The 16,159-nt window shown below is 44.3% G+C and overlaps 1 protein-coding gene across 3 annotated transcripts in view; it reads right to left on the bottom strand.

Annotated features, from left to right (window-relative positions):
- SCN8A (sodium voltage-gated channel alpha subunit 8) overlaps positions 1–6,899 on the bottom strand; it is a 72,027-nt gene extending 65,128 nt beyond the window's left edge. For all 3 annotated transcript variants that reach the window (XM_006264618.4, XM_019497582.2, XM_006264617.4), the window contains exon 1: positions 6,576–6,899. In XM_006264618.4, coding sequence (XP_006264680.2) covers positions 6,576–6,851 — 276 coding nt within the window. In that variant the 5' untranslated portion in view covers positions 6,852–6,899. The remainder of the gene's footprint in view (positions 1–6,575) is intronic.
- Between the last annotated feature and the right edge of the window lie 9,260 nt (positions 6,900–16,159).

The raw sequence follows: 16,159 nt of genomic DNA, 5'->3' as shown, positions 1-16,159 counted from the left end.
TTTTCTATTTTACAGCCCCCCACTTTCCATTTTTAATAAATAAAATCAATTTATTTTCACCAACACAAAATAGGACCATTTTCAAAAAAGCAAAACCTCAATTTTTGAGGTTTCTGATTTATTTAGGATTTTCTCTTACATAGCAGACACATACTTCAATATGTAATGAATGCGGTGGGCAACCCTTAGTATTTGTGAGGAAAGCAGGGTGGTTTGCTGGGGAAAGCGCAAGAATGGGCAACAGGTTCTAGGCCCAGTTTAGCCATTACTCTGATGAGACCCTAGGGAAACCATTTCTCTGTGTTCATTCTCCCCCTTTGTCTACCTAATCTATTTAGATTCGAAAGCATACTGGACCAGAGACTTTCTGCCTTATGTGTGTGTTTAGTGCCTATCAAAAAGGGGCTCCTAAGTGCAATAATAATACAAATAATTGAGAAACACACTTGACTGTTTATAAGTCTGTGACTGTGATTTTAAACAGCACTAAAGTAATTCTCTAGCTTTAGCGTTGTCTCTGGGAAAGTCTTAGGTACATTGTTACCTAGTCTAAGAAGCAGGGTGAAGCCAGAGAGAAAAGCCTAAGTATGCAGTAATTTCAAAACAAATTCCAATTTTTTTTTACACTGCTGGCTTTTTAAAATTAATCAGTTTCAAAATGGCTGCTTGCACTTAAAATGCTTGCTGGTTCAGATCCAAGAACATCTTTAGGATCTCTGAATATCTGCTGAGGCAAAGCTCATAGCTCAGAGAGAAAGAGAGAGGACATAGCTGGAGGAAGGTATGTAAGCTCTCATAGGGAAGGAATCAGAGCCGGGGGGACTTCAAACATTTCAGCTGTTATTTGCTGTTAAAAGACCCATCTATTTTAGTTCTTTTTCATTTAGATATTTTTGAGAATTTTTCTCTAATTTGAAAAAGAAATGGCATCACAAGAACAATTCTTAAGGAACTGGTAGCAGGGTCTCTGTGTTGTTGTAGGTACAATGGTCCAAGGAACACAAGAGAAGCAAGGTTTGCTTGGGAATACCTTTCACTGGACCACCCATATAGTTGGGAGAGATATTTGGTAAATTTTCCAGACACAAAAAGTGATGATTTTCATTTACATAATGGAGTTAGACAAAAGGTACCATTCTACCTGGTATTTAGCTTAGGCTGTTTCAACTTCTTTCCCAGGCCTGAGGAAGGGCACCTTGTGCCTGGAAACTTATCTAACCTCTTCCTTAACTACATAACTGTTCCAATAAATTATATTCCCAAACACACCTTGCTTAAGGAACAGGGTCATTAGAAAACATTAAACATTTTAGGACATCAGCTTGAAAGCAATTTGCAAAACAGCCTACAAAAGATACTATGCTACAATAGATCAGATTCATCAAGCAGCAGTAAATTAACATCGCTTTATGCCCTTTTAAACTAAGCACTCCTGTGATGGGCAAAAAGCAAGGAAACAGCAGATGGGGTGCCACCGGATCCTTTGAAGGGTGCCAGGAGATGGGGGGAAATAAGCAGCTAAGTGCGGGTCAGGCTTGTCTCTGCCTCCCAATCAGTCAGCCCCTCAGCAAAGAGGCAAGTACTGAATATATCAATTAGTTTTTGAAAATAGGTGCCACTCAATTCACCAAAGATATGGAGATATGCCTCAAGTCCAGTGAGGGGTGCCTTGAGTCCAAAAAACGCTAAGAACCACTGTTCTGGTGGCTCCTGTGATAGTAACAGCATGAGTGTGAATACAAATGACACCATTAATTTTGTCAGGTCATGAGCAACTTTAAAAACACAAACACACACACACAAAACGGCATCTATGACTTAGACTCCTCTCAACCCTATTCCCAAAGGGGATAGCGCAAGAGGTGATAGCCAGGATTAACAGGGTATCAGCAATCCTTCCTCTGCTGCTATGCTGCAAGGAGGAAGAACAGTGGGATCTCACTTACACAATTCAAGGGGGCTGGATACAGAGACCCAGGTGAAACTACATGAGAACACCAGCCCTGAAGAGGGATGCTTTCCTTACAAATCCACTGCCCCAAGCCCAGACTTTGTGCTTCATACACCCTCTCATCTGATTGTTTCACATAATCCTCTGGCAAGACACAGCAGCAACAGCTCTCAAGTCCATCCTGCCATCACCAGCATGTAGAGAGACTGCCTAGGAATGCAAAGGAGTCAGAGGAAAAGACTCCTTGAAGCAGAGACTGAAGCCAGATATGCCTCTCCCAACTGTTCTTGTACGCCCCCCCCACAACCACTCTTCAGCATCTCCCAGTTCCACAGTCTCAAGGTGACATTCCAGCAGGAAGGCTTCATTCCAACACTGCATGTGACAATGTGGATGCAAGTCACTCTAGTGGCATGCACCTACTAGAAAAATTCTCAGCTGCACATCCACAAGTCAAGACTCACGTTGGCCAATCCAGTGTTGCCTTTTGACACTCAGATATTTATGCACTGGTTTTCATAGGTACTTGGCCACAAGTCCTAGTGAAATCAGTCTAAGTCAGTCAATCATAGATGGTCCCCCATCATCACAACACCTGTGGGCCTCCCATGTATTTTGAATCAGCAAGGCAATAGTGACTACTCTTCCAGCCAATGGCCTCCCAGGCTCCATGGCCTCTTGGGAAGTCAAACCAACATCACTAATCTAAAAAGCTACCCAAGGAACACGCAAAGTGGAGGTGGTAGTCAACAAACACCTGTTGTCTGATGAGAAGTCACTGGCCAAACTCAATGGGTGAAGATTGCATGGAAATAACCATGTACAGAGATGCATACTGGCTAGCCAGCCTTTCAAATGACAGCCAAGCGCACCTCTCACCTGTCTCTGAGTTTTGAATGGGAGAGGTGGAAGAAAATGCCTAGGGACTCAGTACCTAATTCCACATTAACATCCCATGGGGAGAAAAAGGAATTTCCAGCATCCAAGCTCATTTCCATTATGCTACTACCCCTAGCAGTATACTCAAGCTGGGCACAGCTTACAGATTGCTGAGGTTTTGCAAACTAAGATCCCAGGTCAGCAAGATGGAGCATGTATCTAACACTAAGACCCACTAACCTGGATGGAGATGATAACAAGAGACAACAACAAAGATCTCCAGACTCTTCACAAACAGCAATCAATTCTCACCCGTTCACTCTAGGTAGGAAATAGCTGAGATGACCAAGGGACTGAAAACCCTATTTGCAAATACTAATCCACTGTTTAGTACAATTATAGTCTTGTCCTTGTCAATTGTTTATTCTTCACGGTTTTCAAATGATTTATATTAATTCTTTGGAATATTTACAAAGATGATATTACTTGCCTGTACCTCAGACAAATGTAGACAGGGCCACTCCCCTGCTTAAGCAATTTAGAAGAGAAATGTAACACAACTATTAGAGATATCAGTTCATAGAGATTCCCAGGAACTGTAGTTTGTTCAGATGTATTATTTAAACAACAAAGAATTGGGGGAGAATTCATGCTGGTATTTAATAGAATAAGAAAAAGGGGCTAAATTAGCTCAATGAATCATTAGTTATGAAGAAATCATTTGCTTGGTTCTAGTAAGAATCATTATCCCCTTTTTATAAATAGGAAAACTGGGGCATAAAAAAGCAACTACACCAAGACAATATTATTTACAAGGCTAGGGACACAAACCAGGAGTTCTGACTCCATTACCTCACTCTAGCACCTAGGTGACACTGCTTCTTCTCTAAATATTAGTCAATGAGAAATTAAGATTCTCTGTTTAATCCTGGATTTATTTTCCTGAAACATCCAAGAGTGCAACTGCCTACAGTTGTTCCTAAGAAAGGTAAGAGCAGCCATCTACCCAAGTGCCTATGCATGCTGTATAGTTAGTATGAAAAGAAAAGATCCAGGGTCCAAAACTTTTTGGCAGATGTTAAGAGGAAAAACAATATGGGCAAGTTTCCCATAATTTAGACAGATTTATGATTTCTGATAGAGAGGGCTTTTTTACTGGACTGAAAAAACACCTTGTGGAAAGCTCTAAAGTCATTGGCTAGTTGAAGAATTAGTACAAATCTAACATCATACAAGATGAAGAGGATGGAAACAACAAAACTGAATGACATTCCAATATTTGTGGGAAGAGAGGTATGAAGTCAGCTGGGCTGGGTCAGTTTGTCACCAACCTTCTCCAGAACTTCTCCAGCTGTTCCAGTTGCAAAGAGAATGTATATTCTCAGCACAGTGTGCACGCTGAGCTAGCAGAAATCCTGCACATGGCTCTGGACAGAAATGCCAGCTCCCTTCTAAGGATGTGACAAGATGCCTCCAGATTTAATCCCACACAAAATGTAAATTTAAAAACTTTCTGTTCAGATAAAAAATATCAACATTTGCAGTTTCAGAAGATCCCAGAACAGCTTTTTTTTTGGTGAAAAACGCCTAAGCTTCCTTCCTCTAGAGGAGGCTTAAGACAGTCTATAAGTGTCCCAATGGTCAAAAAGAGTAGAAGTCCATATCACACTTTCACTGCCTGCTCGATCACCTCAGGGCCCTACCTTCCCACTTCCTTCTAACTTAAAGTCATCATATGGGGCAGTTCTCCCTTGCCCTGCAGCTTGTGCACTCCTTCACACCAGTGCAAAGTGACTATAAAATCTGGCAGCTTTCTAGTATGTGTTGTGTGTAAACGACTGCACAAAGACTAGGGACGAAACCTTAAAATGCACACTTCCACATCTCCAAAGTTTCCATACAAAAAACATTCAACAGTAGCTTCTTCCCTCCACCATTCCATAAGAGAACTGGACTTGCATTAAATGCAAGGATTCACTTTGCACAATAGGATGAGGTTACCGTATGCCGTGTTCAGAAAATAAAAATTCTGATAAAAAAACCCAGAAATATTTCTCAGAGATCATGCAGGTATCCCATTCCCCTGCAGGAGCAAAGTCCCATTGTAACTTTAATAAGGGTGATATCTGCATTAGCAAATGTGGTGCTTTGTTCTTAGCATTACTGTAGCTACACTTGTGCAAGCATTAGTGCTAACAGGCCTTAAATGTTTCCAGTACCTGAAGCCCTGCTCTGCTTGTACATTGTCTCATGCACAGGTTATTTATCTACCACTTTCTTGGGAGACTATTCTACTTTTTAACAGATCTCAGGAACTGTTCCTTGTTATATTACCCTTCTCTTTCCCATTCTCACTTGCATCCCTATTGCTTCTTTCCTCCTTGGGGTTATAAGTCTATTCTATCTTTTCCCAGTCAGAGACTGACCTATCCCATACAAATAATAAATCTACCCCAGGGAGAGGGTCTCTCTCAATGGTACTTCTGAGGGGTTTTGAGTCAACACAGTTTTCTGTGTTAGTGGTAACATCCTTCATCTGGGTGCAAGCTGTGCCCAGTAACAATCTGATTTATTCCACAGTATGCAAGATACCAGCTTTATGCCACTTGTTCATTGTCAGAGACACCCATGAAGCAAACCACTCATCAAGCACTGTATTAATAGATTTGAAAGGCCAGAAAGGAGCATTATGATCATTTTGTTCAACATTCTGCAAAATACAGACCATAACATCATCCAGGTTCATGCATCAAATGTGTATCTCGTGCACCAAGCATCGGTCCCAACCCCATAACTCATGGGCAACACGTTGCCTGAGCGACTTGCCCAACATCACTTGTGACCACAGGAAGATAAAACAAGTAAAAAACAAAGCAACAAGTAGAGCCAGGTATAGCGTTACCTACAGCACGTTACTTGCTTGGCATATCGCACAGAGGCCAGTGGAAGATCGGGACTGCTGAGCTAAAGCATATCATTCAAAAAGATGTTCAATCTTGATTTGTTTGACTGATGGAAAATCCACCATAACTAGCGACTTACCAAATTCACGGTGGAAATGCGGTGCGCTGTGGCTCCTTTAATCTTGCAGGTTCCCCCATGCCTCTGCCCCACTAATTGGTGGAGGGGTCCCACTTGCAGCTTGTTCCTGATCAGCGGGGAGTCAAAAAGTGCCAGGGAGGCAAAAAGTGCCAATCAGCAGGCTGAAGGGGGGAGGCGACAGGGGGCAAGGTGTATTTGGGGGACCATGCAAGATTAAAGGAGCTTCCACACACTACACTTCTGCCATGAATTTGGTAGGTCCCTAACCATAATCGTAGGTATTTTTTTGCAATGGTTAGTTACCCACACTCTTAAAAAACTGCACTTAAGTTCTAGACCAAGTTTATCTAAATTAAATTTCCAACCCTTGGATCTTGTTCCATCTTTGTCTGCTAGATTAAAGAGCATCTATCAGAAACCTTCTTCCCACCGGTACTCTAGGACTGGCCAAGTTAAGTGCTTAGTTTTCTCATTATTAAGACGGATACCTGTTCTGAAGATGCACAAAACACAAGAACGGCATTTGTTAAACTTACAGGCAAAATAATAACGTTTCAGAAAAAAACCTCACAACCCAACACAAAGATTCCATTCTTTGTCCCCATCTTAAATATATTAAGAAATACGAGGTTGCTCCTGTCACCTGAACTGGTAATTTTCTAAGAAAGAGGTAGTTTTAGCAACTTCTCTGCTGTGGACTCACTTTCTGGGTCATATAATAAGGGTCAAAGTCCTCCAGTGGTACAGCAACCAGGCCTTTTGGGATATCTCCATAGATGAAAGGCAAACTCTTCCCTGCCTCGAGGTCACTGTTTGGTTTTGGTTTGCTGTCTTCGTCGTCATCCCGGTGGCTGCTGTCCTGCTTTGGACGCTTCCTCTTCTTCTCTTCTGCAATGCGTTTCTCAATGTTAGCCAGAGACTCTGGGGTGAAACATTTAAAACTATCAGGGCCGGGTGGTGCAATAAGCCGTGCTGCCATCTTTTCATCCTGCAGCAGCTTCTTTAGTTATGTTGCGCCCAGGACAGGTCAGCTCTGCATGGAATAAAAAAGTACAGACAAGACAAATAGTCAGTCACTGCCTAAGAGACAGACAAGCACATCTACTGGACAACCAAAAGACCCATGACAGCCTTCAACCTACAAGCCATTACTCAGTGCCACGCAGGAGCAAACTGAATTAGGGACAAGGATTAGCATCTACATTCGAAGAGGGACTCAGTCTCTGTCCTTTGCATGCCAGATCCCTCACTTCCATGTACAACTGGATGGAAACAAGCTTTCCTGTCCTGAAAAAACTTGGATATAAAAAATTCCTTTTGTGTTGAGATGAAACAAATAATTTTTGAAGGTTTTTTGCAAGAATAAGAAAAAAGAAACTAAGGCCCTCACTTGGATGTGGGAGACCCAACTTCGAGCCAATAAATATCTAGTTACTTATGCAAAGTGCAATAGCTGCAAATAGGGAGCTCACTCCAGAACAACCAATACCCTCATGTGTGGACATCCCTCTGGGCTATGAGATGGGGGTAGCGCAGGGACTGGAACCTGGAGAGCCCACGTTCCAGGACAACACTAGTGGCCGTTGCTTTCTCTCTCATCCGGGAACTGAAAAACCCCTCAACAAGAGTTACATCAGCACTAGTTACATTCCCACAAAATGTTGATTTTGACACACCATTGTTTTCTGACCAATTGTTTTGCTGCAGACTTCCTTACTGGCTCAACTCCCAGTGCAGAGACAGGATGTGGTGGGGAGCAGATGTGCCTAAGAAGGGTTGGCTGTGAACACATTCCTCACCATCCCAACCATATACTGATCAAAGCATACCTTTGTCTAGGCTCATCCATGACAACAAGCAGGAATAACTTGGGGGCAGTTTTTCCAAAGCTCAAACAACACCAGGAACTAAACATGCTGAGCTTTTTGGAAAACCTGGCCTGTTTGGCCCAATCTATATCACCAAAGTTACTGACAAGTTCCCGTAGCAACTCCAGTGGGTAGGGGGCTAAGTACCTAGGGAGCCTGAAAGACTTGATGCAGTATCAAGTGCTTTTACATGCTTCAACATGCACATCTTTTTCAACTCTGAAATCGTTTGCCCAACATATCACCCTTCCATTATGTAAGAACAAGTCTTATGAACTGCTTTATTAGACACACCTATTAACTAATGAGGATTCTGGACAATGGTAAACATAGGACTTCAAAATTAGAATTTTAATATTATTAAAAGTTTTACAAAAAAGGTAAGAGCAACTTAAAAAAAATAATGATACATGTAGCATTGGGTTTAGACATAAGCATCCTCCCTACACCATTTGCAGCACAAATGAATATTGCCTTTTCTTCCTCCAGTGTACAAGAAGCAGAGAAGTGAAGCAGATTCAGTGCAACAGAACACATAATTAAAACCCTCAAAATCTCCCAGTCTGTGAGAAGTAGCAGAGGTCTTTCACATCCAAACTAAGCCACATTTAAACCAAGAGTGCTCTGTTCACAGCAACTCACAAAATCAGGGCCTAATAAAACTCTCCGCGGCATATGTGAACAAAATGTGATTTTTTTTTTAAATCACATCAATGGTAGCAAAAGCAGTGCATTTTCAGAAAGATGGTTTAAATGAGTTGTGAAGTATATTAAAAAATATGTAAAACGGCTTTGGTGAAGTCTGCCAGGTAGATTTGCACTGAAGTACTAGGTTGTAGTCAGTAGGTTTCATACTGTCCTCTTAAAGAGAAAGACTATCATGTACTAACTGTACTTGTAGCAAAAAACCCCAAAGCAGCTAAAAACCAGCTTGTCTACATCCAGCACTCTGGCAAAACCCCTGCAGTTTTGCACCATTTGCCAAGGTTTTGCTTGAGAAAGAGCAGTAAGGATGTACTGCAATTCTGAAGTGAGGGGAGGATATCCCTGCTTCAAGCTTTTCACACTATAGAAAGAGACAAGCAGAATTCTAGAAACCTTGCACTGATGCAACAGCACTGCAGTATTGCAGGCTGGAATACAACAGAGCACAGACACTGCTTGGCACTTCAGGGAGAAACTCAAAACACTGAAGGAGTCAGTTTTAAAGGAAAAGACAAAATCATGACAGTATGTTGGACACATTTACATGGGAAAGCTGTGCATGCCGAGGTCCCTTGTGTAAAGAAAGTGGATAGGATAGGCAAAGACCTAAATTGAGTTATCCTAACATGCAGAGCTTTACACTAAATATTCAATATTGGGGATCTCTGGATGAAGAATGACTTTCATCTTCCTTGAAACCAATGATCAGTATAGGGCCAAATCATTATGATTCAGCTATTCCAGCACAAAGTCAGTCATCGGTAGCTTGCACACTCCTCAGCTTGGAGGATGTCTCTTTTTAACTTCACCTTGGCAAAAAGCCATCAAGTCCTATGAGGTCATCAAAATGGAGGAACGTCCTTATTCGTAAAGAGCTAAATGGGGCATATTTTTTGCGCAGCCTTTAGCAAGGGCTGAACTATGGGGACTCACAATGCCCCTCTCAGGAGTTTGTGACAATGAAGGAGGATATATCATGGTGGAGTGGGAGAGACGAGTAATCATATACAGCCTTTCCAGGTTACAGCATAATTCTGACTACTAAACCATGGCTCCAGGAACCTCCCTGCCAGGAACACTGCCACACAGTCCTTTATGCTCCCCCAGCAAGTATCCAGGTAAGAAAGAGGGAATCCTTGCCCCCTTTATACCCTCCTCTACTCAGGCAAGCAACATACAACATTGTTCCAATATTCAACAAAATGTCCTACTATAGATCCCTGAAACACGGAAGATATCGTATTTTAGCCATTTTGGGAAAAATAAACTTCATTGCTAAACAAGAAAGAAAGATTCCTGCACCTCCCTGCCTGCTTCTGACATCTGACACCTCCAGGGAAGAGGACAGCCTTACCTGCACATCAAAAAGCAACTCGCACAAGGACTTTCTCAGACCCAGGGGAATGTATGTCCAGCCTCAACTTCCCCTGTGCAAAATGAAGTTTATTTTCCACTGAAGAGGACTTTTACCATCTTTGATTTCCCCTCAGCCTGAAGAAGTGTGTGTGTGCCCGGAAGCTTGCAAAGAAAGTATGTTTTTTGCTATTTTTTAGTTAGTCCAATAAAAAGGTATCACCTCTGAACCAAGAGTTTTAGAGTTTTGTATTTCTATTTGTACTACTCTCATTGCACTAGTGTCATTTGATAAAAAAAACAAACCAAATGAGAATGCATAATATAACCATTCATGAGTATTTGACACTTCCATAACAAGGTGATTCTGCCTTTTTGTTACAATGGGAAGTCATAGCATTTACCCAGGAAACTGCAATGTCTGATTATCTGGCAGGTCCTGATTTTAACTCGAAATAAATCTGTATCTATTTGGCTGAAATCTTTGTCACCTAAACTGGTATTTTTCTCAAGGCTCAAACTGCTGCTGAACTGCTGTGAGTACATGAGAATTTCTACTTTTTTTTTACAGTTGGTTTCTAGACTTCCGGTTTATGGAAAAAGCTTGAAAATGTGAACTATCAAGACTCAAAAAACAGACTACATATAAAAATAACCCCATTTTAAAAAGAAATCAAGATTTTAAAGCCAAGTCTCAATTCTTATGTCCTCGAGGCTATAAGTATCAAGTACGCTGGAGAGCGAGAGTCCAAATAGGAGACTTCACATGTTCCTAGAAACCTCTGTTGTAATCCTGAACCTACCTGCTTTCCCTTACACTCAGTAATGGTTATTTTTGTCTCTAATGGCCAACATAACAGGAACAAAAAGTAAAGCATCTACCCGAGTGAAATGATCACCACTAATCTTATGAGCAATGAGTACAGACTTCTGATATGATGATTTGTGTGTGAGCACACATGCAGGCGCATGCCAATGACCCCCTACAGGTTGCAACCAGAATTACAAGACTGTGTGTCCCATGCTGCACACTGCCAAGAGTTAGCAAACAGTTCTTTCACATGTGCATGATAGGGACCTAACCTTATTATCAAACGGAAAGCTATGCAGTTTAGCAACAAACACAGGGCTAATGTGGTTCCCATTTTCAAAAAAGAGAGGAAGGAGGACCCAGGAAACTACAGGCCCGTGAGTCTTACCTCGATCCTGGGTAAGCTTTTTGAGAGAATTATCCTGGCACACGTTTAGGGGCAACCAACATGGGTTCATTAGAGGCAGGTCCTGTCAGACTAACCTGGTGGCCTTCTATGACCAGGTCACAAAATCCTTAGACGTAGGTGTTGCGGTGGACGTAGTCTTTCTGGACTTTAGGAAGGCCTTTGACACTGTCTCTCACCCCATTCTCATTAAAAAAGTAGGAGACTGTGGCATCAATACCTACACAGTCAGATGGGCCACTAATTGCCTGGAGGGCTGCACTAAGAGAGTGGTGGTGGATGGGTCTTATTTGACCTGGAGGGATGTGGGCAGTGGGGTCCCCCAGGGCTCGGTCCCCGGCCCTGCACTGTTCAACATCTTCATCAGCAACTTATAGATTCATAGATGTTAGGGTTGGAAGGGACCTCAATAGATCTTCGAGTCCGACCCCCTGCATAAGCAGGAAAGAGTGCTGGGTCTAGATGACCCCAGCTAGATACTCATCTAACCTCCTCTTGAAGACCCCCAGGGTAGGGGAGAGCACCACCCTCCCTTGGGAGCCCGTTCCAGCCCTTGGCCACTCTAACTGTGAAGAAGTTCTTCCTAATGTCCAGTCTAAATCTGCTCTCTGCTAGCTTGTGGCCATTATTTCTTGTAACCCTCTGGGGCACCTTGGTGAATAAATACTCACCAATTCCCTTCTTTGCCCCCGTGATGAACTTATAGGCAGCCACAAGGTTGCCTCTCAACCTTCTCTTGCGGAGGCTGAAAAGGTCCAGTTTCTCTAGTCTCTCCTCGTAGGGCTTGGTCTGCAGGCCCTTAACCATACGAGTGGCCCTTCTCTGGACCCTCTCCAGGTTATCCGCATCCTTCTTGAAGTGCGGCGCCCAGAATTGCACGCAGTACTCCAACTGCGGTCTGACCAGCGCCCAATAAAGGGGAAGTATCACCTCCTTGGATCTGTTCGTCATGCATCTGCTGATGCAAGATAAAGTGCCATTGGCTTTTCTGATGGCTTCGTCACACTGCCGGCTCATGTTCATCTTGGAGTCCACTAGGACTCCAAGATCCCTTTCCACTTCCGTGCCACCCAGCAGGTCATTCCCTAGGCTGTAGGTGTGCTGGACATTTTTCCTCCCTAGGTGCAGCACTTTGCATTTCTCCTTGTTGAACTGCATCCTGTTGTTTTCTGCCCACTTGTCCAACCTGTCCAGGTCTGCCTGCAGCTGTTCCCTGCCCTCCGGCGTGTCCACTTCTCCCCATAGCTTTGTGTCATCTGCAAACTTGGACAGAGTACATTTCACTCCCTCGTCCAAGTCACTGATGAAGACATTAAAGAGTATCGGTCCAAGGACCGAGCCCTGCGGGACCCCACTGCCCACACCCTTCCAGGTCAAAACCAACCCATCTACCACGACTCTCTGGGTGCGACCCTCCAGCCAATTCGCCACCCACCGGACTGCGTAGTCATCCAAGTCACAGCCTCTTAACTTGTTCACCAGTATGGGGTGGGATACCGTATCGAAGGCCTTCCTGAAGTCTAAGTATACGACATCCACCCCTCCTCCTGTGTCCAGGCATTTCGTAACCTGGTCATAGAAAGAGACTAGATTGGTCAGGCACGATCTGCCTGCCACGAACCCGTGCTGGTTTCCCCTCAGCATAATTTGTCCTACCGGGCTCTCACAAACGTGAGCCTTGATAATTTTTTCAAAGACTTTGCCAAGGATGGAGGTGAGACTGACTGGCCTATAGTTGCCCGGGTCCTCCTTCCTCCCCTTTTTGAAAATGGGGACCACATTAGCCCTTTTCCAGTCCTCTGGGACTTGGCCCGTGTGCCACGAGCTTTCACACATTCCCACCAGTGGCTCTGCAATGATGTCAGCCAGTGCCTTCAGCACCCTCGGATGGAGCTCGTCCGGGCCTGCCAACTTAAACGCATCCAGTTCCTCCAAGTGACTCTGCACCATCTCAGGGTCTATGCATGCCAGTCTGGTGCCTTGCTGCTGCCTCTCTACAACCCCAGTGAGAGACTTGTCGTGTCCCTCGCTTAGGAACACTGAGGCAAAGAACTTGTTGAGGAGTTCAGCCTTGTCCCCCCTGTCCGGCACCAATTGTTTCTGCCCATTTAGCAGGGGTCCTATTCCTCCCTGGGCCTTCCTTTTACTCCCTATATATCTAAAAAACAATTTCTTGTTGTCTTTTACTTGGGTTGCCATCCTCAGCTCCATGGTAGCTTTGGCCTGTCTAACTGCCTCCCTACAAGCGCGAGCAGAGGAGGTATATTCGTCTTTGGTGATCTCTCCCTGTTTCCACTTTTTATGTGCTCCCCTTTTGGCCCTTAGGCTGCCCTGGATTTCTGCGGTCAGCCAGGGAAGCCTCCTGGCCCCTTTCCCTCTTTTGCCTTGCTCGGGGATCGTCTTGCTTTGTGCCCGAAGGATCGTTTCCTTAAGGCACAGCCACCCTTCTTTGGGCTCCCATCACTTCAAAACTCCTACTCTGCAGTGCGTCCTTGGACAGGGGTGTAAAAAGCACCCTGTTCAAATTCGCAGACGACACTAAGATGTGGGGGGAAGTGGGCACGCTAGAAGGGAGGAATAGGCTGCAATCGGACCTAGACAGGTTACAAGGGTGGGCGGATGAGAACAGGATGGGTTTCAACACTGGTAAGTGCAGGGTGTTGCACCTGGGGAAGAAGAACCAGCAGCACACCTACAGGCTGGGGAACTCCCTTCTCATCAGTGCGGAGGCAGAGAAGGATCTAGGAGTCATTATTGATGCCAAAATGAACATGGGCCAACAGCATGGGGACGCGGTCAGGAAGGCCAACCGTACCTTGTCCTGCATCCACAGATGCATCTCAGTCAGGGCCAAGGAGGTGATCCTCCCCCTCTGTGCGACACTGGTCAGGCCGCAGCTGGAGTACTGTGTCCAGTTCTGGGCACCGCACTTCAGGAGGGATGTGGACAACATGGAGCGGGTCCAGAGGAGGGCCGCCTGCATGATCAGGGGGCAGCAGGGCAGGCCCTATGAGGAGAGGCTACGGGACCTGAACCTGTTCAGCCTCCACAAGAGAAGGCTGAGCAGGGATCTAGTGGCCATTTACAAACTGGTCAGGGGGGACCAGCAGGCATTGGGGGAGTCCCTGTTCCCCCGAGCACTACCAGGAGCGACAAGAAATAACGGCCACAAGCTGGCAGAGGGTAGATTCAGGCTAGATATCAGAAGGCACTACTTCACAGTCAGGGTGGCTAGGATCTGGAACCAACTTCCAAGGGAAGTAGTGCTGGCTCCTACCCTGGGGGTCTTTAAGAGGAGGCTGGATGAACACCTCACTGGGGTCGTTTGACCCCAGTGCTCTTTCCTGCCATGGCAGGGGGTCGGACTTGATGGTCTGCTCAGGTCCCTTCTGACCCTAGCAACTATGAAACTATGAGCCTATGAAATAAATTTGTGGCCATGGGTTTATTTACAATGTCTGGCTATGGAGGCAGCCATCTTCAAAACACCATCACCAATTTTCATATCAAGCATTTTGCTCCTGCTGTGAATTGTGCAAAACAGAACTGGAGTTAATCCCTGAGCAAAGCTATTTCTGTTACATGCCAGTATGAGTTCAAAACAAAGTTAACGCATGCAAATAAATTCTCCAATTTCCTTCCCCCTGCTCAAACGGAACAAGGAGGGGTCTAATCAGAACAAGCCCAGACAACCTCAAACCTAGAAATCAAGGAGTTATCAGAAACCAAATGGGATGGAATTAAGGACCAAGTGGCTCATGCTAAGAACTTCTGAACTAGGCACATGTGCAAAGTTTGGTTCAGATTCAGGAAGAGATACAAAACTTCAGACTCGGTAGCTGTTATTTGAATTTTAGAAGTGGCCAGAGCCTGTGCAATTGTGCTAGGCACAGTACATCCCACAGTGAGACAGGACTTTGTCATGTTTTTAGACAAGAGACAACATTCTGATTCAGACCACTGATCCATTACACTGGAAAGCCGAACTTTGAATGTATTTACGCTGCATTTTCTCACAGCCCCTCCCCCACAGTTTGACAGGGCATTCTCCCCATTGTACAGCTATGAAATTAAGGCACAGAGACTGAGTGACTTTATTCAAGAACACATAAGGATTCTGCAGCACAGCAGGGAATCCAAGTCCCAGGTTACACCTCTAACAACAGAAATATGCTTCTTTCCCTAGTCTGAAACGAAAAGTTCCCTAGACAGAACCAAAGGGGTGCAATCTGTTGCTTTGCTCCAGTTGCGTTACAAAAGTAACCTCCCACTACCCACAGCACATTTGCCAAAACAGAGCCAGTCAGATTCGATTTGCTTTTTAAAAAGAGTACATTCCAAATGAGAGATACTAAACTAATGGCCCAAGAGCCTGTACCACAATAAGATTTTATGGTAAAAACTGCTCCACAAAACCGACAGGTAAGATAGAGATGAACATAGGCTACCAGGCTGCACTATTAGTACGTCTCAGCGCTTGTTCTATAGGCGTCATCTGGAGAAAGCAAAACAGAGTTGAGTCTTCAGGACTTGCTCACTGCCTGGCTTAAGCACCCCGCTGTGCTAGGATTTTTATTTTATTTATTTATTTAACTGAACTCACACTCACCAACGCTTCCCAGGTAAGCAGACGATTACTTACAAGGTGGTGATGATTCTCAGCCACTGGCCCGCATCCAAACCAATTACATTACAAATCCCCTGGCCCTCCAATCATTCCCATTGGGCTTCTTTGAATTCTATGTCCCTCTCCACTAAAGGATACATATTATGCCAGCAGCTAGCTTGTTAAGGTATATTGTTCTTTTTATAGGAGATGGTGCGTTGGGATTGGTTTCCCACATGGATAACTAAATTTGGCTTCTTTAGGCTTTTCCCTGCTTACTGCTGTAGTCGGCTTTAGGCAGCCTGCACTTCCTGGCCTGTAGCCCTGTGCCATTTTGCTGCTGTAAGAGAAGAAGAGTGGCCAAAGAAAATGCAGATTACCTACTCCAAATCTGATAATCAAGCAGTGCTGCAAAGAGCTAATTCTATCTTCCTTTAACCTTCTCCATAAATTTGGACTCCACTGCAACATCTAGAACACACTCTATTGGGCTGGCAGATTTTCCGATCTTTTCCTTTTCTTAATTCTGCCCCTTTAT

This window comes from Alligator mississippiensis, chromosome 15, assembly GCF_030867095.1.
Source record: "Alligator mississippiensis isolate rAllMis1 chromosome 15, rAllMis1, whole genome shotgun sequence".
In the NCBI taxonomy this organism is placed as follows: Eukaryota; Metazoa; Chordata; order Crocodylia; family Alligatoridae; genus Alligator; species Alligator mississippiensis.
The sequence above is the reverse complement of the archived record's forward strand: the minus strand, read 5'-3'. Positions and strand labels throughout refer to the sequence as shown.